This window comes from Fukomys damarensis, unplaced genomic scaffold (genome assembly GCF_012274545.1).
Source record: "Fukomys damarensis isolate Sample0158 unplaced genomic scaffold, DMR_v1.0_HiC HiC_scaffold_37, whole genome shotgun sequence".
NCBI lineage: Eukaryota > Metazoa > Chordata > Mammalia > Rodentia > Bathyergidae > Fukomys > Fukomys damarensis.
Window position 1 is genome coordinate 56,006,304 of NW_022900949.1, and position 25,491 is coordinate 56,031,794.

Genomic DNA, 25,491 nt, shown 5'->3' on the forward strand with positions numbered 1-25,491 from the left:
AGGGGAAAAATGAGAACCAAGACCTGTCATGTAAAGGTACAAGATCCCAACAATGAATGTAACTGTACTGTATACCTAAAATGTACCAATAAACTCAATAAAAAGAAAAAAAATTACCCAGTGTCCCCCTGCAACTACCTATGGAGACAATTCCAGAATACAAAGTTCCCAGGGCTAGTATAATAGGAATGAATAATTATTAAGTGGCACTATGAGTGAAATGTACAATTTTGGTTAGCTGGACAACATTATGTCTCATTCATTCATTCATCTATTCTCCATTAAATATTTGTGAAGACTGTTCAGTTTCAAGGAGTGTGCTGGGGGCTGAGCTCTAGTGACAAGCATTTGTAAAAGCTCCCAGCCTAGAGTGTGTACAGGCAGGCAACATGAAAATCAGATGGCATATGATGCCTATGAGGAGGGGAGAAGCACTGGGTGCTATGGAAATAGATAAGAGGGACACCAACTCAGACTCAAAGAGTTACAAAGGGTTGTAATAAAAAGGCAGGCCTAAGTTGAGATCTGAAGAATAAAAGAAATTGCTCAGTAGGAAAGAGAAGGTGGGTGGATACAGAAAGGGTTCTAGGCAGAGGGACAGCTTGAGCAAAAAAGGGGAAAGGCTCAGCACGCAAAGGGAGCTGAAGTTCAGGAATGAGCTCAACAGAATGCTAGGCTCATCAGATGGCAAAAGCAAGAACAAGAGGCGAGATTGACACCTAAGAGGGTCTCACGCAAAACAGAATGAGGTGGGAGGAATGGACTGAAGAGACAGATTCAGAACAGAAGCCATGAATTGTAATATATTCTGGGACATTCTTTCCAAACTTTCACATACACTTGAATTACCTGGGGACCTTGTTAGAATGCAGATTAGGATTCAATATTTCTAATGAGCTCCCAAGGGACACCAAAGCTGCTGATCTGAGGACCATATTTTTGTGTATCTAGGATGAAGAGGGCATGGGAATGTCCTTTTCTGGTGGTGACTGGTAATAATTGTAGGGAAATCTGCTGGCTTACTGGAGTTCTATCAGCACAAGGGAAGTCAGACACAAATGCTTGTCACTATTGGCAGCTAGATAAAGTCATTTTGGGGTCAAAGTCTCAAACTGGATTCTGATCATGGCTTGATCAATGGCTCATCAAAAGGTACCGATAAAGGTGCTCTCCACACTTGGCAATGATTCTGAAGCTGTCCTCACTTAGTATTCTGGTGTTCTATGACCTGAAGAGCATAGTGTTCCACAAAACTTGAATCCCCCTTTCACAACTGAGAAGGGAAACAATAAATGGTACTGGAATTTTTTTTGTTGTTGTTGTTAATTTAAAGTTTCTCTTCCGTGTCTTTCTCCTAATCAAGTTGTGGCAGCTACTTGAATGTTAATGAATGTTAGTGGACAATGAAATGAGCTATGGACTTTAGCAGCAAAACCTGGCAACATTTGGTGCTGTTGATTTTGGGGCTGTGTGAGTTTACAATTTTATTTATTTTAATAAAAATCCATGAACTATGGTCACAGTTTTCTTAGTTTTGTGATAGGACACGTCAGGATTTCAATGTCTTCTTCCAAGTACAGCAGAAAAGGAGGAATTTAAGAAGCAGTGGTTCTTTGATATGTCATCTGGTTCCTACCACATGGTCAAGAGCTTCCCTTGCCTCCCTTAGATAGATAAGCAAAGCAGCTCTGCACAATGGCTCCCTAGCCCAGCAGTCCCCAGTTCCCAAGTCACAGTGATTTCCGGAAGGCTGCCAGGGCTCAATTAGGCTCGGCATTTCCCCTCCTTCTAGCAACTCCTGGCTCTTATTTAGCTTTAAATTAAATAAAAATTGCAGCACATGGATTTGAATTAAAACAAGAGTACTGATCTTTGTAATATGCACCACATCAATAGGGAAGTTAATTTGTGCGGAGCACATCTCTTTCTTTAATTTAAACCACAGAGTGCTGCCTCTTTCCTTTCAAGGGAACTGAGAACTGGGGTGGAGCTGCTCACTCATGGCATTAAGTAGGTCTATGCTTGAGAGCAATAGGAACAGTTTCAGGGGAGTTTAGCATTCCTTCTAAGCCCTTTGTAGTGGATGTCACATGATACACCACAGCAGTTACAGCCTTCTGGCCTGGAATTTAAAGAAGATCTTAAAATGTCTCAGAGTAAACATCCCAGATTGACTCTTAACTCCATCTAAGCCACCAAGAACAGAATTTGCACTGTTGGAAACTTCTCAAGACACAGAGGACATACTCCTCACCTGAAGGTCCATTAGTCATGTTGATGTTTCAAGGTTTTTTGTGTACAGATTACTAGTTTGTATGCAAAATTAATCAGGTGGGGTTTGTGCAAGGTAAGAACATTAATTTTAATTGGCTCTTGGGGGAAAGGATGAAGTGGGGGTAGAGGGTAGCAGTGGCTGTGTAACACCCATAAACAATGTAAATTTTACTAAAATCAGTGTTGAACTGCTACAAGTCTCTTTCAACACTCGCTGAAGACTCATCTTGCCACCAGAACACAAGCGAAAAGGAGTTGGATTTCTTCTAAAACTTTCTTCTCCAGGTGCATCCAGATTTTATTGAAGGTCTGGTTTAGGTTTGTGGGACATGAAGTTTACATATTTTATGCCGCCCCCTTTTAAGGAAAATGAGTATAAAATGTTTAAGCAATGAATGTCTACCATAACACACCACTAGGGCCTCGCCCAGGATCTTGGAAGGATGTGAAAAGGGAAACTGAAATTTAAGTTTATTAACTTCACAGTGAATTTACCTCTGCTTATTTAAAAGGCATATTTCTGTTCAGTGCCAAAAAGACACTCAAAAGTTCTAGGTGAAGCTAATAGAAAAAGATTTATCAAATAGCAGGCATGATTGACCAACACAGGGTGTAGTTCAAGTTCTTCTTTGAATGGTTTCTGATCTACACATCACAGGTACAGGCTATTCCTGGAGTAGACTGAAAATTTCTTGCAAGAGTCAGGTAAACAAAAAAATCCTGCTCTCCAAACATTAGAGATCTGATCTGATCACTGTTTTCTGAGTCTGATCACAGAGGAACAGACAAAGAGGTCATTGGCCATTGTTGCTGCACCTTCTTTCATTGTTACAAACTCTTGGCCTTCTGACTGAAGTGATTCTAGAAGATTTAAATGTCCAGTGTCCTTCTTATTCTTCCTGACCTTGATTTCCCTCCTTTTCAATTTTAGGATCCAGACTTTAAAGAGAAGAAGATTTGAAAATGAGTATATATAAATGGAAAATTATTAAGTGACTCTGCAAGCCCAGGGAAAACCACAGGCTCTAAAAGACATAAGACCTGAAGCTTTTACCTCAGACTGGTCATTGGCACAGAGAATGAATACAGCGATCAAACAAAATCAATAATAAAAAACAGTAAGAACAACAAAAAAAAGCAAACCTTGCTGGGGGGGGGCAGCAAATCTGCTTTCTAGAATTACCACAATGTTAGAATGAAATGTCTAATTTTCAACAAAAATCATAGTACATATAAAGCAACAGGTAAATATGGTCTGCTTTTACCTCAGACTGGTCATTGGCACAGAGAATGAATACAGCGATCAAACAAAATCAATAATGAAAAACAGTAAGAACAACAACAAAAAGCAAACCTTGCTGGTGGGGGCAGCAAATCTGCTTTCTAGAATTACCACAATGTTAGATGAAATGTCTAATTTTCAACAAAAATCATAGGACATATAAAGCAACAGGTAAGTATGGTTATTCAAGGAAAAAATAACAGAAACTATCCCTGAAGAAGACCTGGTGGCAGATATGCTGGCCAATAATTTTGAAACAACTGTCTTAAAAATACTCAAAAGAAAAGGAAAATGAGGAGAAAGTCAAGTAAATAATGTATGAGCAAAATACATATACAAAAAGAAAATGAAAAAAAATCAAAGGAAACAAAAACATAACTCAGGGTTTGAAAAACACAAGAACTGAAATGACAATTTCACTAGAAGTATTCAAAGGCAGATTTGAACAATCAGAAGAAAAAAGAAAATCAATGAACTTAAAGAGAAGATAATGGAAACCACTGAGTCCAAGGCACAGGAAGAAAAAAAGATGAAAGAAATGTGAGCAGAACTTAAAGAACCCATAGGATAAAATTAAGTACAAAGATTATGATAGTACACGAAGGAGAGGAAAAGAATAAAAGAGAATATTTCAAAAGCCAATGCTTAAAAACTTTCTATTCATGTCTGATGAAAGACATTAATATAAACATCCAAGAAACTTGATGAATCTTAAATTATATGAAATCAAAGAGACACATACTGAAATAATCAAATGTCTGAAAGTCAAAATTTTTAGGAGAAAATCTTGAAACTTACAAGAGAGAAGTGACTCATTAAATACAAGGGATCTTAAATAAAATTATCAGCAGATTGCTCATCAGAAACTTTGGAGGCCAAAAGGTAATGGGTCCATATCTTCATTCAAAGTGTTAAAATCCAACAAAGTCTTTCATTTGTGAATGCAAGGACACTTGAAGCTATATGAAGTAACAGAAACCACCATAAAAAATGGACTATTAAAAATTTAGTAGCATTGCATAGTTTATAAGTTTATTCTTTCATTCTCTGTAATTTAAGAAATGAACATATTAAACCAATGATTGATTTTACTAGCTTTCAAAAGGCTGGTGTTATTATAAAATTCAGGTTACTAAATTCCAGTTTGTTTTCTATAATGTTGAAGAAGTTAATGAATCTAAAATCATTTTTAATTTGTGTTTTTAAGAAACACTTGTAAAATCGCATAGTTTTATGACATCAGCAACAAAAAGGGGTGGGAACAAATTTGTAAGGAGGTAAACGTTTTGTATGTCATTGATGTATAAATTTAAAGTTGAGTGTTATAACTTTAGATGTGGAATGTAGTTACCATGGCATCTGTATGGAAAAATAGCTATAGAATATACACAAAAGGAAATGAGAAAGGAGTTTAAAAATTTATTGCCAAAATAAAATGATGAGAAGAGGAAAATAATGCAAGAAATGAGGGACATAAAACTAAAAGGCATACAGAAAACATGGTAAAATGACATGAATTAAGTATTTCCTTATCAGTAATTTCTTTAAATGTAACTGTATTAAATGCTTAAATTGGAAGAAAGAGATTGGTAGAATGGGTGAAAACACATGATCCAACTCTGTGTGTCTACAGGAGACTCACTTTAGATCTAATGTACAAATAGACTGAAAGTAAAAATGTGGAAAATATGTTCTATGAAAATAATAATTAAAAGACAGAAGGGTGGCTATATTAATAGCAGACAAAATGATTTTAACACAAAAAAGTTTATTATGAGAGACAAAGAATGACATCATATATTAATAAGGTTCAATAGAAGAATAAATAAAAATAAGCATTTACATGCCTAAATGAAAGACCACTAAAATGTATGAAGCAAAACCTGACATAATTATAAGGATAAATAGATAGTTCTGCAATCATACTTTGGAATTTCAACAAGTTACTCTCAATAATTTAATGAGATGACCAGATAGACTATAAGGCAGAAAATAGAGGTTTAATACATTAAGCTAATAAGATCCAACAGATATATACAGAGAACTTTATCAACAAAAGCAGCCTATACATTCTTCTCAGGAGCATGTAGGGAATTTTCCCAGATAACTATGTTAGATAACAAATAAAAATACAATAGACTTAAAAAGATATGATCATAAAAAATATTCTCTCCACAATGAAGTTAGAAGTCAGTAACAGAAGTAAAAGTGGAAAATTCACAAGTTTGAAGAAATTTGCAGAAATTAAAAAACACTCAAATAAATTATGGATCAAAGATAAAATCAGAAGGAAAATTAGAAAATACTAAGTGATGAGTGAAAATGAAAATACATTATACTAAAATTATGAGATACAGGAAAAACAGTAAAGGGAAAATTTATAGCTGCAAACACTTAAATTAAAAACCAAGAAAAATCTTAAATCATCAACCTAACTTGTTAATTTAAAGGACTAGAAAAACAAAGACTAGACTAAAACTACCAGAAGAATGTAAATGATAAATACTAGAGCAGGTATAAGTGAAACAGAGAATAGAATTGAATAATTATAGAGAAAATCAGTAAAATCAAATGTTGGCTCTTAGAAAATATCAACAAAATTTAAATACATTTAGGTAGATTGCCCGCGTTATATATATATATATATATATATAGAGAATTGTCAGCAAAGCTTCAAAGTCATATTCATGTACTGATATTCATAGCAGGATTATTCACAGTACCTAAAACATGGAAGCAACTCCATCAAGGAGGGATGAATAGATAAGTTGGATATAGGCATACAAAGTAATATATTACTCACACTAAAGGAAGGAAATTCTGTAATTTGTCACAGTATGGATAATCTTTGGGGAAGAATTGTCAGCAAAGCTTCAAAGTCATATTCATGTACTGATATTCATAGCAGGATTATTCACAGTACCTAAAACATGGAAGCAACTCCATCAAGGAGGGATGAATAGATAAGTTGGATATAGGCATACAAAGTAATATATTACTCACACTAAAGGAAGGAAATTCTGTAATTTGTCACAGTATGGATAATCTTTGGGGACATTATGGTAGGCCAGTCACATAAAGACAAATACTATATGATCCCACTTAGATATGGCAACCAGAGTAACAAAAAGCATAGACAAAAAAAAAGTGGAATGGGTGTCAGATTCTGGGGGTGAGGAATAGAGTCACTGTTAATAATTACAGAGTTTCAGTTTTATAAGATGAAAAGAATGTGGAGATGGGAGGTGGTGATGGCTGCACAATTTTATAAATACATTTAATAGCATTAAACTGTACACTTAAAATGGTTAAGATGATATAGTTTATGTTATGTGTATTTGTGTATGTTAACTACAATAAAAAATTTGGAGAGAGAGATTTTTTTAACCTTGCCCTGACTTTTGAGTTATTACTTAACCATGCAACATTGCAATGTTCTCATCTGAAAGCTAAGATATCTGTTTAGGAGAAATTTTCATGTTCTTTCTACATACCAAATAGCACTATCAATATTATTAACCTTTAATAGAATGAATATCAAAATATGATGATGAAACTCAATTTAGAGCTATTTCAATATAAAAATATACAAAGCAAAAATGCAGATACACAAAAACATGTCACTTTGGCCCAAGGTGACTGTGACATTTGTGTTCAAGCTGCTGAAGTGCTAATGTTGACTCATTGCCTGGCAGATGACAAGGACACTTGATGGGAAGCTGATAGGTGGCATTCTCCGCATATCAGAGTTGCATGTAGGTAGCTGTCCTGAAAGTGTGGCATGCTGGACTTTTTAATGATGAAAAGTAGCTACCAGTGACACTACCATGGACTAAAGTACTAAATTCTGCTCCATCAATATTATGGAATCATTGTTTTGCTTCTCCAGAGTGAGCACCTTTAGAATATTGTCAGATAGTAAATACTTCATCTTTTGTGAATCACAGAGTGTCTGTTGCAACTATTCATCTCTCCTCCTGTACAACAACAAAAATCCATGGGCAAGGTATAAACAAAGGGACGTAGCTGTGCTTCATCATTAATAACATGAGCAGGTGACAGATCTGATTTGCTAACCATCTATTTTAGAAAATAATAAAATTATCATCAAATTATGGTTCTCCTCACAACTTTGGCGGTACCTATATGTACCATATTATACTGGGTTCTATCACTTTTTATTGCAATGCCAATCCTACAGCTAAGCAAAAATTATATGGTGCCAAACTTGGAGAAGCCATCAAACCAGGTGGCCATTTGGGCATACACTTGACATCCCAATATGATTATCTAAAACCTTACATTATTTTCAAAATATTTTGGTCAAAACAACATTTAAAATATAATACTCAAGTTTTGAAAATGAGTTGCTATTCCCCAGAAAAGCTACTGATATTGTGATGGGAAAGAAGGACGGATAAAATGTTTTCCAATTCCTAGAAATGATTTACAAAAATGCAACCGAATCCTGGCTATTTGTCACTTGATCAAACTTATCTTTTGTTTTGCTATAATAGAAGTTAACTCACTGCCAAAGTTCATTGTTGTTCTAAGGCAAAGATCTCTCATCAGCCCAACATTTCACTTTCTGTCTCACTCTAGCATGTCCGAGAATGCCAGCAGTCCCATCAGAGGCCATTAGGAGGATGATTTTTACCTTTGGATTGCCATGTGCTTCTTTATGATTAAATAACTCATTCTGTACATGAGAGCTGCTCCCATTTAACGTGTGGACCAGGGTGGAATAGTATGGAAGTTGAAACAAGGCTTTTGTTCCTACTTCTAAAGTACTACTTCTAAAGATGTGGATTTTTAGATACCAAGTTGGATTTGAGGTGGAGTATCACAGATGTGGGTTTAGGAAACCTTGTTCTTGGCCAAGTTACTTAACTCCTTTGAGATTCTGAACTGCAGTTTCTCTATCTACAAAATATGTAAATGTGATTTACTGGATTGATAGTGAACAGCCAATAGAAAATACCAATAAATGTTTAGCTTCTCTCACCTTTTTCATGTATGCCTATGTGCCTCGAACTATATTTGGTTGCACTATTCTGATAGCAGGTTTTTGCTTTGCTTTTCTTGCCATGTATCACCAGTGTAGTACTGTGGGTATGTACATAAAAAGGTATATAGGGTTTCTGAAGCAAGACTCCATACAATGAAAGACTAACAGGAAGAAAATTGTTGAATAGAAAAGCCTAAGTCTCCAGAGTTGTTCAGCAGTCAGCAAATTCATTCGGTTTATTTTCCTCTGGAAAGGAGCCTTCAAGTGTGGTTTCAACAATTAGAACATAGGGTATTTGCTGGTTCCATCAACCAGTACCTACACCTGCTCTTGAGCAACTGCTGAGTGCTCAGTTAATGTCAGTTTTCCCAAGTAGCTAACTGAATACACTTAGATCCAGTTTGCTCCTGTAATAACCATGAAAAGTGTCTGAAGTCTTGTATAGGGAAGGAGCAGATATTCTAAGAAAGTGCTTTAACACTGGACACAGATGGCATCATTTACACAATATTTATGCTGAGCACGCAACTTAGAATAAACTGATAATTCAGATTCTCCATTACAGCAAATGACCTGAAATAGGCCAGGAAAAAGTCCAGTGCACATTTTAGGCACATTTTTGAATAGATACTGTACCTCAAGGCCATAGTGACAAGTTCTCGTTAATTTCATGTTCCACTTGGAAAGAGAAATCCTGCTTTTGCTCAGTTCTAAGGGGAAATAAGCTTGGTGATAGGTACAGTGAAGCACAGAGAACGTATGTTTCCCTGGAAGGTTTCTGCATGTCCTCATGCTTTCCCAGGTTCCACAGAAGTGTGAGAGAACAGCAGTATTAACACAGCCTATAGCTGACATACCTGAAAACATCATCATGTGCTGAAAGTTCCAGGGGATCCTCTGTTTTCGTCCCAGATTCAGGAGGAAGGAGAGGGGATATATATTGCAGGCTCTGGCAACAAAAATTGCTAGCTGTAGGTAAGCGCAGGAACACATTGAGGAAAATGCTGCTGCACTGAGGGTTTGATTCCTTGCATAAATATTATGTCCTCAAGCTTTCTCTACATTATGACCCAGAGAACAGAGATAAACATATCAATTCATACATGTCCACCTTGCTTCCAAAATTCATCCTTCAATGTTAATACTTGGGAGAAATAATACAGAATCTCTGCCTTTCTTTGAATATATACTTGGCTTAAAACTGGTAGTCGAATCATTCCAATCACTGTAAACCTTCTCATCCCATTTATGTTGCGGATGCCCGACTCTTGCTCAGTTTTGCTGAAAAGTGTGAGGCAGTGACTCTTGTGATACTGTGGCATTATCTTCTCAAGCAGCACTTTGGAAAGGATAAATGTACTTCTATTCACAATTTCCATCTTACTTTCCATCAGTTAATATGCCTGTATCTAGCAAGCTTCACTTAGTTTTGCTTTTAGTGGATTTAGTTTAGAGAGGAATTGTCTATATAAATTTATAATACAACTGCAGCTTTAAGAGGCATTTTACTAAAAATCAATGTTTTATAGGTAAAATCTATGAAAACACTGGTGGTATTCATCTCTCCTTTTTAAAATCATTGTTGTTGTCCCTTATAGGTAGTTATCTATTCTAGTTTGTGCTCAGTAGGATGAAGTCATTTGGGGGAAAGGGAGCTTCTTTCTAAGATCTAGGTTTTGGAAGCAATTGAAAGTTCAGCTGCGTGCTCATTGAAAAGAGACTGAGGAACACATGCAAGAGTGTAGTGGAGCAGGGCTGGAGAGAGGGATCAGTCTTCCTAGCGAAGAGTATCTGCCTGTGATCCAAGGGGAGAGGGAGGGCAGCAGCTGTTGCATAACTTTGTCTTTCCTCGTGCCTCCGTATTGCTTTGGACGGACATCTCTTCCCCTGGGAATGCCTCCTGTCTAGTCCTACAGCTAGGACAGTATTTTGCATTAAAAGCAAGGTCTAGATTTTATTTGTCTCCCTAGGAAAGAAAAGGTGCTATCTTATTAAAATGTCTTTTCAAGTGTACAACGCTTACAATGTTGAAAGTTATACCTACTGTGCTAATTTAATTAGACTCTTATTCTCTCTTAATTTCAAAGTCATGTTTGGAAAAAATCACTGTCAAATGAAAACATTTCTAAAACTTATAATCGTGCCCGCCTTCAGATATACTCTACTTCATCTTAAATATATTTTCCTATAAGAAGCATCTTGCTATAATTGTTATATGAGTGATTTATAATTTTTAGCTAAACACATTTTAAATACTTGAAAAATGTTACACTCCTTTAGCTTTTACCTTTTATTTCCCTCAGTATTCTCCAATCTCCTTATCATGAACAACACGTTTTTAATAAAGGCCTCAGTTTTTTAGGATGTTCCTCTCTAAACTGGAAATTTCATATCTGCTTTGACTTTGAGCTTTGCAGTTAACCTGAGGGCTTAACTTTAAAAGTCAGTAGTTGGTTCTTCTCTCTAATCACGCCATGTTTTATATTTCAAAGGATACAAAGGCTCCAAGTATAAAAGGAGCATTAAAAATATGATTCTGGAAGGTGAACAGCGCCAGGCCCATGTAACAGAAGATGACGTTCTCAGCCAAAAAGTTCATAAATTCAAACAACTGAAAACCAAACAGAAACAAAAACCATTAATTCCAACTCAGACTCGAGTCCATTTCAATTTCTTGTGAGTGTGACTGATGATGGGGTGGTTCTTTTTCATTTAGGCCTTGAGCTCAGTCTCTCAGGGGCCCTGGGCCCCACCATTTCTGCCCAATCATCTGACTTACCTGACTCATGACAGATGCCACAGCTGTGTCACTTTAAGGCTTCCATAGACACCTTCATAGAATATTTTTTTCTTTAAGTTTATCGATACTTTTTAGGCATACTGTACAGCTACACTCAGCATTGGGATTTGCCCTTTTACATGAGGTATCCTGTTTCTTATTTTTTCCGCTTTCCCCTGTCCTCCTTTACCCCCTCCACCCCTCCCTATTTATAGAGACTTTGTTTCCATTTTTTCCTTTTCTCATATGTTTTCCTTTCCCTTCTTTTCTTTCCCCTGCCCTTCCCACTTCCCCTACTCCTTTAGACCTTTTCTTCCACCTTCATAGAATACTAACCAGCATGATCCTCTCACAGAACAATTGCTAATAAACTGGCAAAATGTTCCCTGTTAAATAAATTGAAGCAAAGTGATGTGCTTGAGGTACAGTGTAGTTAATAATACAAAGATTATTTAGCTTCTTCTGAATACTATACAGTAGATGCACTTGAGTTCCAAGGTCCCAGAGAAGTAATTTTTTTAAAAAGCTGAAGCTAAATTACTCAGGCAGTCAAAGGAGAGAAAAGGACAACTTGGAAACTTGGAATAAGGATGAACATCTATATTTTAACATTAGAATAATCAGTATTTTTCAAATCCCAGACTATGAGACTCATTAAATTGACTGATGTATACCCACTAAAAGTCTATAATTTCTAGCTGGTAAAAAGAAAGTGATTGATCCCAGGGATCAGTTTATTAGGGAGAGTACAATAGATACATCAAATTCAGTCTGAAGAATGGAGTAATAACATGCTATGTTGATATTCCCAAGAGTTATTCTTAGACTATTAACTAAACAATTTAAGTTAAACATGAAAAACATTTTCCAACTTCCATATTAAAACTAAAAGAGAAATGTGTCCAGAGGCTACAGTAAAGGAATATTTGGAAGAGCTTTTATTTTATGTTCCAGACTTTTCCTTTAGAAGTTTCTGAAACTTCATTCCCAGACCCGCATAAATCACTGTTAGGGAAATGTCTCTGGAGGCATTCTCTTGACTTTTTAGAGACTCATTATTTTTTCACGTAATATATTTACAGCCCCACAAATAATGTCCAATACCTGTTCACTGACAGTTGACAGAAAGAAAAGTAGAATCTTGTCAGAAAAATTATTTAAAACCAGAAATAGAAAGAAAGGATTAAAAAAGACACAGCTCTTGTGTACAAGATGGTCTTTCTGTAGTGGCAGTGGTCATCAATTATCCTGAGCACTCCTTCCATACAGTAGGCCGGCTGACATAAACAAACATTGTCACTCAAATAACTGCAGAAAACTGGAAAACATGAGTCAGGGAAATACAGAGGATAGGGAAGCTTTTTTTACCTGATTATATTTTTACTTTTTCCAGAAGGGATATGTGTATATCATCTTATTTTGTTCAAGTTGCTCTAACAAAATATCATATACAGAGTTATTTAAACCACAGAAGTTCATATGTAATATTTCTGGAGTGACAGCTGATGTGATGCTGGGGAAAGCCTTCATGGTTTACAAATGGCCACCAACTTCTTGTATCCTCACATACAGGGAAGAGTTATTCTCCCTTGGTCTCTTCTGATAAGGGCACTAATTCAATTCATGGAGATTCCACCATCATGACATGACCTAACTACTTCCTGAAGGCCTTACTTCCAGATAGCATCACACTAAGGATTAGGGAGTTAATATGTGAATTCCAGGAAAACAAAACTTTCAGTTGTTTGCAACTATCTAGTTTTTAACATTAAAAAATATCAAGGTTAACTTCATAGGGCTTCTCTGAGCCATTCTGTAGTATATTTTACCCCAGAAAGAATATTTTCATACCTGGAATAAAAGATAACCTCTTCATAGTAACTATATCTCAATTTCTCTCTGGAGGGTTTATCTTGCTTGGTATAGCCTTGGTAGTTCAGATCTGGAACATGTCAGTAAGGACTAACTCACTCAGATCAGTGCATTTCTCTAGGCAATGTGTTTGGTTCAGAAGAGGATGTGACACATTTGGAGCCAAAGAAATTCAATGAGGTCTTTGCAAGGAAAGCCAGGACAAATATTTTCACCTTCTTACTGGATGAGAAATCGAAGGATGCTGACCAAGGGGCTACTGGGAGCCATCTTGTGATCACAGGGAAAATGGCTGTCTGAGAGAGAAGCTAGGCAATTTCTATCACTATTTAAGCTCTTTCATTTAACCTCTCCAAAGGCAAAATATAGCCCTTGGATTTTTGAGTTAAAGAGAGCAAGAAATCATTTGACTAGGGCTGGAGTTATGTCATTTAAAATTATACATACTCCTTTACATACATGAACGAGTTAAGGAAAAAAAAAACACTTTCTAGTCCATACCAAAAAATTTTTTTTAATGGCAAATCAATTTTTTTACTCTTTTTCAGATAAAAAAGTGTTTCTTTTGCTCATTGCCACCCACTTGATTTTATTCTAATCATTACCTTAAAGAAATGGAACATATATGGGATGTCAGATATAGTTGTTGAGATATGATGGAAATATTTGCTACTCATTTTAAATGGGGGCTATGATTTTAAAAACAGTGGTGCCTTGATTCATGAATTGATTTTGTTGCATGATTCTGGAAAAGATGGTCATGGTCATATTTATCACCCAATGCAGAGTTTGCAAACAAAAACAAAATTTTGCCAAATGCTTCTTTTTGTCAACCAAATTGTTCTCAAGTAAAAACATTCAGGAACCAAGGCACCACTGTATTTGTTTTAGAGATTTGTTTCTTTTGGATAACTTAGAATTTTACTTTTGTTTATTCATTTAGTTTATTAAAATCTAACACTGTCAAACATTCAAAATATGTATATATATGAAATATGTGCATATATATATAATAAGTATATGTGTGTGTGCATGTGCATGCATGCACATACATTTGTATGTATTACAAAAATTGCATTTTGCATTTAGGTCCATTAGCTCCAATGTTGGACCTGCTCTTCATTCCTACTGCTATTCCTCCCTGTGTCAATGCCACACATTTCTAATAGGTACATAATTCATTGTACTATTTCCTAATCTATATTCTCAGAATTTTACTGATTTTTCATGTTTAAAAATATTTTTATTGATGCTTAATCATCCAGATAAGTATACAGATCATGTTCACTTTTTAAGATTTAAAAAAGGAGTATGAGCACTCCAGAATCACTCTTAATCAATTTCCTAGTCTTACTTCGTTACTCCAGTGGAACTATTAGCATTTCTCACACCACAAATTAGCTCTTCTTGTTTTTCAGTTTTGGACAATTGAAATTAAACAATTTGTACTTCTCATTATATAATTGGAATTAGATTATATATACCCTTTGCTATCTTTTTCTTGACAATAAATTAGTGACATTTTTCACTTTGTATGTAATGATTCACTTTTTTATTATAGGAATATACATTTGCGTTTTTTTCTAGTTTGGGGCTATTAATACATTTTTCTACTATATGTTTACCTTCCTAGAGAATTACTGGGATGTCATGCAGTTTTCCAGAGTGGTAGTACCAATTTGCATTCCAAGCAGCAGTTCTAGTTGTATGACATTCTTGCTAACACTTGGTTTCGCTGATGTGTTTTAAACTCACAGTTTTGCCTTTTCACATTGCCATCTGAATTTCAGAATCTTGTTAATTTGCACAAAAATTACCTACCTGTTATTTCACTTGGAACTGCACTGAATTTTGTAAACAAATTTGAGCAAAGCATACATCTTTTCACTATTGAGCTTCTAAATTGATGTACATTGGATAACCTTATCACTCTTTTGGTTTTCTTTAATTTCTCTTATTAATTTCTGTAGAAATATTTTAAACATCTGTGTCTAGATTTATTTCTAGGTATTTAATGCTTTTGTTGCTATTGCAAATAATACTTTTATCAAAGTTAATTTTCTATTTTTTTGTTGCTCAGCTCACATGTATAGTTGATTATTAATGGATCTTTCATTTCATATATTATTACATTTATTTAATAATTTCATCATTTATCAGTAGACTACTTGCATTTTGCACAATCAAGTTTTCTTCCTTTCTAGTGATTACACACTTTGTATCTTTTTGTATTTGTTGTTGTTGCTTCGTCACCCTTGATGAAATCTCTAGTATAGTGCACAATACATGTGTTGATACTGTTATCTTGTTCTCAATCTCAAAAGGAAAACGCTTATTTCTATCAGGTTCATAAAAGCATTTTAATAGATTATATAAATTCCCTTCTATTAGTCTATTAGAGACAATCACTTAAAAGGAAAACAAGAATGTTGTTGATTTTATCAAGTACTTTTTCTTCACCTATTAATATGATCATATAATATTTTTATTCTTTTCATTAATTATTCTAATTAATTTTAAATGCTAAGACAGTCTCACATTCCTGAAATATTCAAGTATGACAAAGAATGTTCCCATTCTTTCCTAAAATGATTAAAAGAATTTTGTGCTTGGAATTTTTTTACAGGAAAGATTTTAAACTATGGATATGGAGCAATCTATTTTAATAGATGTAGATATGAATGGTTAGATTATTTTGTGTAAATTTTAATAAGTTGTATTTTTAAGGAATTTGTCATTCTTTTGCATTTTCATATTAATATATAGTTGTTCATAATATCCTCTATATTTTAATGTCTGTAGTTATGTCTTTCACCCATTCATTAAGGGTAATTTGTCTTTTCTTTTTTATTCTCAATAAATCTTTCTGGAGGTTTACCAATTTTGAGTGCTTTGAAGAAGCAACTTCATTTTCTGTATTGTGCCCTTTCTCCATTTCATTCATTTTTCCCATCTTTATTTTTTCTTGCCTACAAAACATTTCAGTTCAATTTGTTTTAATTTAGTGGCTTGGCCTTTCAAGTCCTGGCTGTCCTGGCTGCTTGTCAGTTCTTCCAAACATCTCATTTTCTATATAGTATCCAGCTTTTCTAGTTGCTTTCTGAAGGAGAGTTGTCCTAACATCTGCAGTTCCATATAATTAGCTCTTCTTGCATATATATTTTTCCAGGTAAAAAATTTTTGTTTGCCTCCCACTCACTGCCATTTTTTATACCACAACAAAAATGTATATCAATTTGGAGGAATTTGACAGTTTTATAATATAATTGGGTAAAAAGATCATTTGAAAAGATTGCAGTACCGTTGGCTAATTTAGGGAAAAAATAACAAAACTGAAAAACTAAAAATGGATTCTTCACTTATTCCTTATGCTCAAATAAATTGCAAAAGAATCAACAATTTAAATAAGGAAACAAAACCTATCTATGGTATTGAAGAAGTCATCAGTAATTTTGTATATAATAGAGATTACATAAGCATTGTTTTATAGCCTCAGCAACAATTTGGAAACAAACATCCAAAACATAAAAGATGGTTAAATAATGATACATTTTTATAATGTTATATCCAAAGTTCACTGTTAATGAAAGTTGAATAAATAAAGAATATGTTTGCATATGAATGTATTCATGTACACTTATACACATAATTTTCACTTCACTTTATGGACATGTATCTTAATATTTTTTAAAACATGAAACCACATTAATTCACAGTTTCAAAAAAATAGATTGATTTGAAAAAAAAATTCAAGTAGGATTAAAAAAAACCTTTCCAAATGTTTGTTTCCTTTATCCTAGCTTTAATAATCACTCTTAACCTTCTTATTTTATGGAATTTAGCAGTCATTCTTACCTATTTTTAGTGTTTTGACTTTTTTTTCTTGTTTTCAAGTACAGAAAAAAAAAATGAAAGGATTTTTCCTTTCATAAAACATCTTTTTCATCTGTTCCTATACCCATAGATGCATAGCAACATGTATGAAATTAAATAAATCTGACTATATTTTTATGTAGATAACTTTAATTAAATCCATAATATTTCATAAGCCTCTTTCCATGTAAACAAATCTGGATCTACTACACAATTTTTAGTGGCAGTACAAAATCCTTCTGCATATTTCTGTTTATTAAATTTGATTTCACTATGTCCATTATTAGACAACTGATTGTTTTCACATTTTTCTACTTATAGACAACACTGTACTGAGTATATTGCACAGGCATCTTTCCCCAGCTGAGTGATTGCTTCTTAGGTAAAATTCCTGACATGGGCTTCTCTGTCAAAGGGTATGCATTAATTTTCCTTGTTAAGCATACTATTCAGTCTGCATTTCAGAAAGAATAAGCTAATTTGCATCTCCACTCTTCCTCATTCCCCACATTTGTGCAATTGCCAACATTAATTTTTATCAGGTTTTAAAAACCTTTGACAATCTGATAGGTTTGCCTATTTTAAAATGTACACAATTGTTAGCATTTCAGAAAAACTTCCTTTAATAGTGATGTAGCCAACTGACTGCCCCTCCATTGTCTACTTATGGGATGACATTCCTCTGAATCAACAGGCTTTATAGCAATTTGCTTTTTGGGTCACTTAATGAAAATCTGTGGGTGAATTCAATTTTGTTTCACATGAAAGACTCTGCTAAAAACATTTCCATTTCTGAAGGAGAGGCGACAGCAAAGCCTGCCTGCAGACATAGCCAAATTAACTATCATATTTCAACTGAAGCTGGATCCAGATAGTCAGTCACTCAGAGAATGAATTTACTGGTCACTTTTGAAGAAAATAAAAGAAAATTCTCTACCCCAAAACCAGTAATATTAAAAATAACAACAAATTTCAAACTGGTGACTCATAATTCAAACTAAATAATCCAAAATCTATTTCCTCCCATTCAGGGTCAGTGAAAAATAAAGACTTAGCTTTTTATTTCTCAGTACAATAAACTACATTTATTTTGTTTTTGCTAATTCACAGTTTGTGAGCTTTTGGAGAGGACCCAGGATAAAAGTAGTATCTTCTTAGCAAAGCTTTTTTTTCAGTGGGGAAAAACCAAGTTAACAATGCAAACAAAACTAGGGAAAAAAAGCAAAACTGCATACGAGGATAAACTGTGTTTAAAAGCTCTGAAAATTCACAGAAATCATTCATAATGGAGCAACTTAGTCTTAGCAAACCATGCTCTCTGAAGACTTATTAGATACTGTGCTCTTTAGTCTGAGTTATTTACTCTACTACGAGTTTAAAAGCTCAAGTCTGTTTTACAAAATGTTTATCACTAATTCTGGTTAATTTTTCTCTTATTTGTGCAAAACAATCAAATTGTATCACATTATTATGGCTCATGTAGAGAAATTTAACAGCAGTTTAGTATGACTTGGCTAGCTTGAATTACTTAAATTCACATGAATTCCTCAACACAGCTCATGTTGTACCTAGTACAATGTGACACAGTCTTCTGACTTTCATGTACTTGTCCAAGAAAGGCACTGACAATTTTCACCAGATATGGTGGTCTGCACCTTTAATTCCAGTACTACCAGAGGCTAAGGCAGGAGAATCTTAAATTCAAGCCTAGCTGAGTGACCTTAGGGAGACTTGGTCTCAAATAAAAAAAACTAAAAAGGTCTTAGGATGAAATTTGTCTTCATTTCTTTTATTTTTTCCTCATTGAGTTTATTGGTATATTTTAGGTATACAGTACAGTTACATTCATTATTAAGATCTTGTACCTTTAAATGACAGGTCTTGGTTCTCATTTTTTCCCCTTGTCCTTGCCCTACCTTCACCCCTCCTCTCCTCCCCTTTTACAAACATTTCAATTCCGTTTTTTCATTTTCTCATATTTTTTTCTTTTCCCTTAGCTTTCCCCTACCCTTTCCACTTTCCCTACACCTTTAGCCCCTTTCTTCCTATTTCACATTGTCTATTATATAATTAGGATCTTATGTACTATTATAGTTTATTCACACCAGAGAAACTATTCAATTTGTCTTCATTTCTAACTGGGAATATCCCAGCTTTTAAAAAAAATATTATTAGGTGTATCTATATTATTTTAATCAAGCTGAAGTATAAGTAAATACTTTTTATTCTTGTATTGGGGAATTTGTAAATTTTACACTAAATTCTACTAAAACATTAATTGTTTGCTTCCAGGTTTTTAATATTTGCATATTCCTAAGTACTCACGAAATATGTTCAAGGTGAACTCAATCTTTCCTATGGACTGCAGAGGTGACCTAGGAAATGAATTGTAATGAAGATCTTTGCCAACAGGCTGTTCTGAAGGCTTCTTCTGTAATTCAAAATCATGGTTCCCAGAATAGACTTCCTTTATAAATCTGAGGATTCACAGTTACATGCAGTAAAGTGCAATCTTTGGAGATCATTCTACATCTAGGACATTTTAATAGTACCAACATCAGTACTTTTAAATAGTAATAATGTTAATGGTTCTCCTGTTTTTCTTTTAGGATCTACATCATTCTAAGAAATGTTTTAAGGACTTCAATGAAAAAATTATTTTAAGAGACACCAGCGACTTGGGCATGCAGCTCCAGCCAAAGGCCCATATGGAAAACAATTGAGCAGGTGTGCATAGGCCCTACCCAGAGGTCTACCCAAATATCATCAGTTGGTGTGTACAGACACCAGCCAGTAGCTTGCCTGGACAGCAGCCCTGCATGGGGATCAAGAAGGCCATCATTCTGAACCCAGGATTGGTGCAGTGGTGATCAGTGGAGCAAAGGCCTCTCTCAGGTTTGTTGAGAATTGAAGTCCACTGGGAGAGCAAAGAATCACCTCAATAAAGGCACAGAAGACTGCAAGTGGTGGAAATGAGAAGACACCTAAACTAGCCTAAAAATCAGACTTCTAGATCACCAAAGGCAATCCCAAGGATCAACAAGGTGGAACAATCTGAAACTCAATCACCTGGACACCCTGAACCATCAATGAAAGAGGATCTGGAAAAAATAAAATCAGAAATAATTTCTCAGATAGCAACAGAGATTATGTCCATAGTAAAAGACATGATTAATAACTCTGTAGCAGACACAGATTTTAAAAAATGAGGAGCTGAGGAAAAGAGAATCAGCACAGGAAACAAATGGAATCCATAAAACAGATGCAAACAGATAACCTGAAGATTAAAAACTCCATTGAAAGTTTACACAATAGATTGAGTCAATGTGAAGACAGAATATCATTTACAGAAGACAGGATGGTGATTAGTGACCAGGAAAAGAAATATTTCTTAAAAATAGCAAGGGACCATGAGAAATCAATTGAGCAGTTGTTAGATGATGCAAAGAAGAATAGCATAAGACAGATTGGAGTCAACGATGAAACAGAAGATAGTGCAAATAACAAAAAACTGTTCACAGAAGTAATGGAAGAAAACTTCCCAAGCTGGGGAAAAGAAGTTCACATACAGATAAGTGAGGCATATAAGACTCCAATTAGCCATGATTAAAAAAAAAAAATCAACACCTAGGCATATAATAGTTAAGACTGCAGAAACCCAACAGAAGAAAATCATTCTACAAGCAGTTAGAGAATAGAAACAAATCACATACAAAGGAAAGCCCATCAGAATGACAGTGGACTTCTTAACACACACCACTAAGTCAACAAGAGCCTAGAGTGAAGTATTTTAAGCCCTAAAAGAAAACAGCTTCCAACCCAGACTGAGGTAACCTGCAAATCTATCTTTCAAAATCAATGGAGAAAAAAGATACTTTGACAACAAAGAACACCTGAGGAACTTCATGAATAACAAATGAACACTCCAAAAAATTTTAAACAATATCCTAGGAAAAGACAATGACAGCCACAAACCCATAAAGCCAAGCTGAATGAATCCATCAGGCAAGAGAAGAAATTAAATGCAAAGGAGAAGAATCCAACAATAGGAAAATGTTATTACAAGGATTAGTCAATACATATCAATTATAACCATCAATGTTAATAGTCTCAATTCACCAATCAAAAGAAATAGATGGGCAAAATGGGTCAAGAAGCAAGATCCAACAATATGCTGAATACAAGCAACACACATAATTAAAAAAGAAACTCATAGAAAGAAAATTAAATGGTAGAAAACAATACTCCATGCAATAGGAATTTGAAAAAACACAGGCATAGCTATCCTATTTGCAGATAAAATGGATTTCAAGCCAACATTAATTAGGAGAGACAAAGAAGGTCACTATATCCTTGTTAAGGGAACAATCCAAGAGGGAGAGATGACGATCACAATTACATATGCACCAAATACTAGTGCACCCAAATATATAAAAAATGAATTAACAAACATGAAAAATCAAATAAGCACTAATAGTAGTGGGGCACCCCAATACTCACATTCACAGATTGATCAACTAGACAAAAATAAACAAGGACTTACTAAAACTCAATGAAACTCTTGAACAAATGGACTTAACAGATATTTACAGAGTGTTCCAACCCATAAAATTCAAATACACATTCTTTTCAACTGCACAGCCATCATTCTCCAAAATAGATCACATACTTGCTGATAGAATATGTTTAAGTAAATGCAAAAGAATTGATGTTATCCCCTGTATATTATCAGATCACAGTACAATGCAATTGGAGATCAATAGCAAAAGAAACCACAATAATTTCATAAACACATGGAAATTGAAAAACACACTCCTGAGAAACCAATGGTCACAGAGAAAATTAAAGAAGAAATCAGACCATTTCTACAATTAAATGACAATGTCAATTCAACATATCAAAATCTATGGGACACAATGAAAGCAGTCTTACAAGGGAAATTCACAGCAGTGAATACTCATCTTAGGAAAACAGAACAGGCTCAAACAAACAACCTAATGCTAAACCGCAAACTTCTAGACAAAGAAGAGCAGGATAAAACCAAAGCTCATAAGGGAGGAAATTATAAAGATCAGAGCAGAAATCAATGCAATGGAGACCAAGAGAACAATACAAAACATCAGTGAAGTAACGAATTGGTTCTTCAAAAGAATAAACAAAATTGACAAACCCTTAGCCAACCGTATCAAAAAAATGAAAGGCCCAAATCCATGCAATTAGGACTGAAAAGAGTGAAGTTACAACAGATCCAGAAGAAATCCAGAGAATCTTCAGTACCTACTTTGAGAACCTACATGCCAATAAGATGGAAAACACAGAAAAAATGGACAGATTTTTAGATACATATGAATTACCAAAGTTGAATGAAGAAGTCTTAAAAATTCTAAACAACCCAATGTCAATCAGTGAAATTGAAAATGTAATTAAAAACTTACCAACAATGAAAATCCAGGGTCCTGATGGCTTCACTACTGAGATCTATAAGACATTTAGAGAACAACTATTGCCACTACTGTTTAAACTCTTCAATGAAATTGAAAGGGAACTAACACTCCTACATTCATTCCTGTAGGCAAGCATCACCTTGATTCAAAAAGCAGAGAAAGACTGAATCCAAAAAGATAACGAGGCCAGTCTAACTAATGAACATAGAAAATCCTTAATAAAATATTGGCAAACAGAATGAAGCAGATCATCAAGAAGATCATACACTCTGACCAAGTGGGATTCATCCCAGGGATGCAGGGATGGTTCAACATGCACAAATCAATAAATGTAATACACTATATCAACAGAGCAAAAGATAAAAACCATATGATAATTTCAGTAGATGCAGAAACAGCATTCAACAAAATCCAATACCCCTTCATAATAAAAACCTACAAAAAATGAATAGATGGGCTTTACTTCAACCTGACAAAAGCCATCTATGAAAAACCAACAGCCAATATCATACCAAATGGTCAAAAACTGAAATCCTTTACACTAAAATCAGGAACAAGACAAAGATATCCACTATCACCACTCCTGTTCAGTATAGATCTGGAAACATTTGCCACAGTAATTAGACAAGAGAAAGGAATAAAGATAGGTAATGAAGAAGTTAAATGGCCATTATTGGCAGATTACATGATATTCTATATAAATGACTTCAAGAACTCCACCAAAAGTCTTCTGGACTTAATAACCAAATTCAGTAGAGTAGCTGGATACAAGGTCAACACACAAAAATCAATAGTCTTCCTGTATGTGAACAACAGACTCACTGATAGAGGACCTGGATAAATGACTCCTTTCACAATAGCATCCAAAAAAATGAAGTACATAGGAATCAACCTAAAAAAAGAAATCAAAGATCTGTATTCTAAAAACTATAGCACTTTGAAAAAAGAGACTGAAGAGGATATTAGAAAATGGAAAGAAATCCCTTGCTCTTGGGTAGGAAGAACCAATACAGTGAAAATGGCCATACTTACAAAACTGCTATATAAATTTAATGCAATTCCAATTGAAAATTCAACAGCATACTTTACAGAGCTTAAGAAAACCATACAAAAATTCATTTGAAACAAGAAGAGACATAGAATATCAAAAATAATTCTAGGCAACAAAGATAAGGTAGTGGGTATCACAATTCCCAACTTGAAACTATACTACAAAGCTGCTATAAAAAACCGGCATGGTACCAGCAAAGAAATAGATTTGGGGATCATTGGAACAGATTAGAAGATGTGGAAATAACTCCAGATGTACTCAGCTACCTCATCTTTGACAAAAGAGCCAAACACCTGCACTGGGGGAAAGACAGCCTCTTTAATAAATGGTGCTGGAAAAATTTGGTTTCAACTTGCCAAAGATTAAAGCTATTCTATATCTCTCACCATGCAATAAACTAAAATCAAAATTGATCAAAGATCTAAATATTAAAACAGAAACACTAAACTGGCTGAAAGAGAGGTAAAACTCTTGAAGGCAATGGTAAAGATTTTATGAACAAAAGCCAGTTGCACGTGAACCAGCGCAAAGAATCAACAACTGAGATATCACCTTATTAAAAAGTTTCTGCACCAGAAGAGAAACCACCAACACAGTGAAGAGACAACCCACAATGTGGGAAAAAATTTTTTTATCAGATGTTCCTCAAACAAAGGTCTACTATCTAGAATATATAAAGAACTTAAAAAGTTAGACCTCCCCAATTTAAAGAACTGACCCAAAACATGAGCATCTGAAATGAACAGAGATTTCTCAGTGAAGCAAAAATAGCAAATAAACACAGGAAAAAGATTCAACATCATTGATTATTCAAGAGATGCAAATGAAAACAATGCTGAGATTTTAACTCATTCCAGAAAGAATGGCTGCTATCAAGAAATCAACTAATAACAAATGCTGGTGTGGTTGTAGGGAAAAAGAAACCCTTCTCCACTTATGGGACTGTAGATTGGTGCAACCACTGTGGAAATCAGCATGGAGATACCTCAAAGAACTAGGGTTAGAGATCCTATTTGACTCAGCTATTCCCCTGCTGGGTATCTTCCCAAAAGAATTAAAGGACTCATACCACAGTGATATATATATAAGCACCTATGTTTATAGCCACACAGTTTGTAATAGCCAAAACTTGGAAATACCTCAATTGCCCATCAAATGGAAACTGGATAAAGAAAATGTGCTTTAAAAAAAAATAAAATGGAGTATTACTCAGACATAAAGAAGGAGAAAGTAGAGACTCTTGTAGCTAAATGGATCCACATTGAGGCCATATTCTTAAGTGAAATAAATAGGACACTCATATATAAATACCAAATAGTGTTTTGGGTGTGATAAATTAAAAGTGTAAGTAAGGATCAAAATGTATAATAGATAATGTGAAATAGGAAGAAAAGGTTCAAAGGGGAAGGGGAAGTGGGAGGAGCAGGGAAAAGGAAAGAAGGAATAGGAATAAATATGCAAAAAGGAAAAACTGAAAAATTCTTTGTAAATAGAGAGGGGTGGAGGGGTTGAAGGTAGGGCAGGGGAATGGGGAAAGAAATTCTTTGAAACAATCTGAGTTACAAAGGCAAGAAAATTGGTGCATTGGTAATTCTATTTCCATTTTATAGTTGGAGAAACTATATTCAAAAGCATTAATGATTTTGCTCAAGTCAAACATAGTGGTGGCACATGTCTGTAATGTGAATATTCAGGAAGGTGAGGCAGGAGGATCTTGTGCCCAATGTCAGCCTGGTAATTTGGTGAATTCAAAGCCAGTTTGTATTACATAGTCAGGCCCGGTCTCAAAAAACCAAACCAAAATAAAATAAAAGCCACAGGGCACTGGTCAAAACTGGTGTTCTGTTTCATACCATGGTCCATATCACTTCTCTCAGAGTAGAGGAGCTTCTGCCTTGTCTCAGACAG

The 25,491-nt window shown here is 34.7% G+C and overlaps 1 protein-coding gene across 10 annotated transcripts in view; it reads right to left on the minus strand.

The window, feature by feature from the left end:
- The window catches only part of Slc9a9 (solute carrier family 9 member A9), a 671,333-nt gene that overhangs the window by 201,954 nt on the left and 443,888 nt on the right, over positions 1-25,491 (minus strand). For all 10 annotated transcript variants that reach the window (XM_010608158.3, XM_010608160.3, XM_010608159.3 and 7 more), the window contains 2 exons: positions 11,062-11,175; positions 9,422-9,533 (listed from right to left, as the gene is read on the minus strand). In XM_010608158.3, the coding sequence (XP_010606460.1) occupies positions 9,422-9,533; positions 11,062-11,175 (226 nt within the window). The remainder of the gene's footprint in view (positions 1-9,421; positions 9,534-11,061; positions 11,176-25,491) is intronic.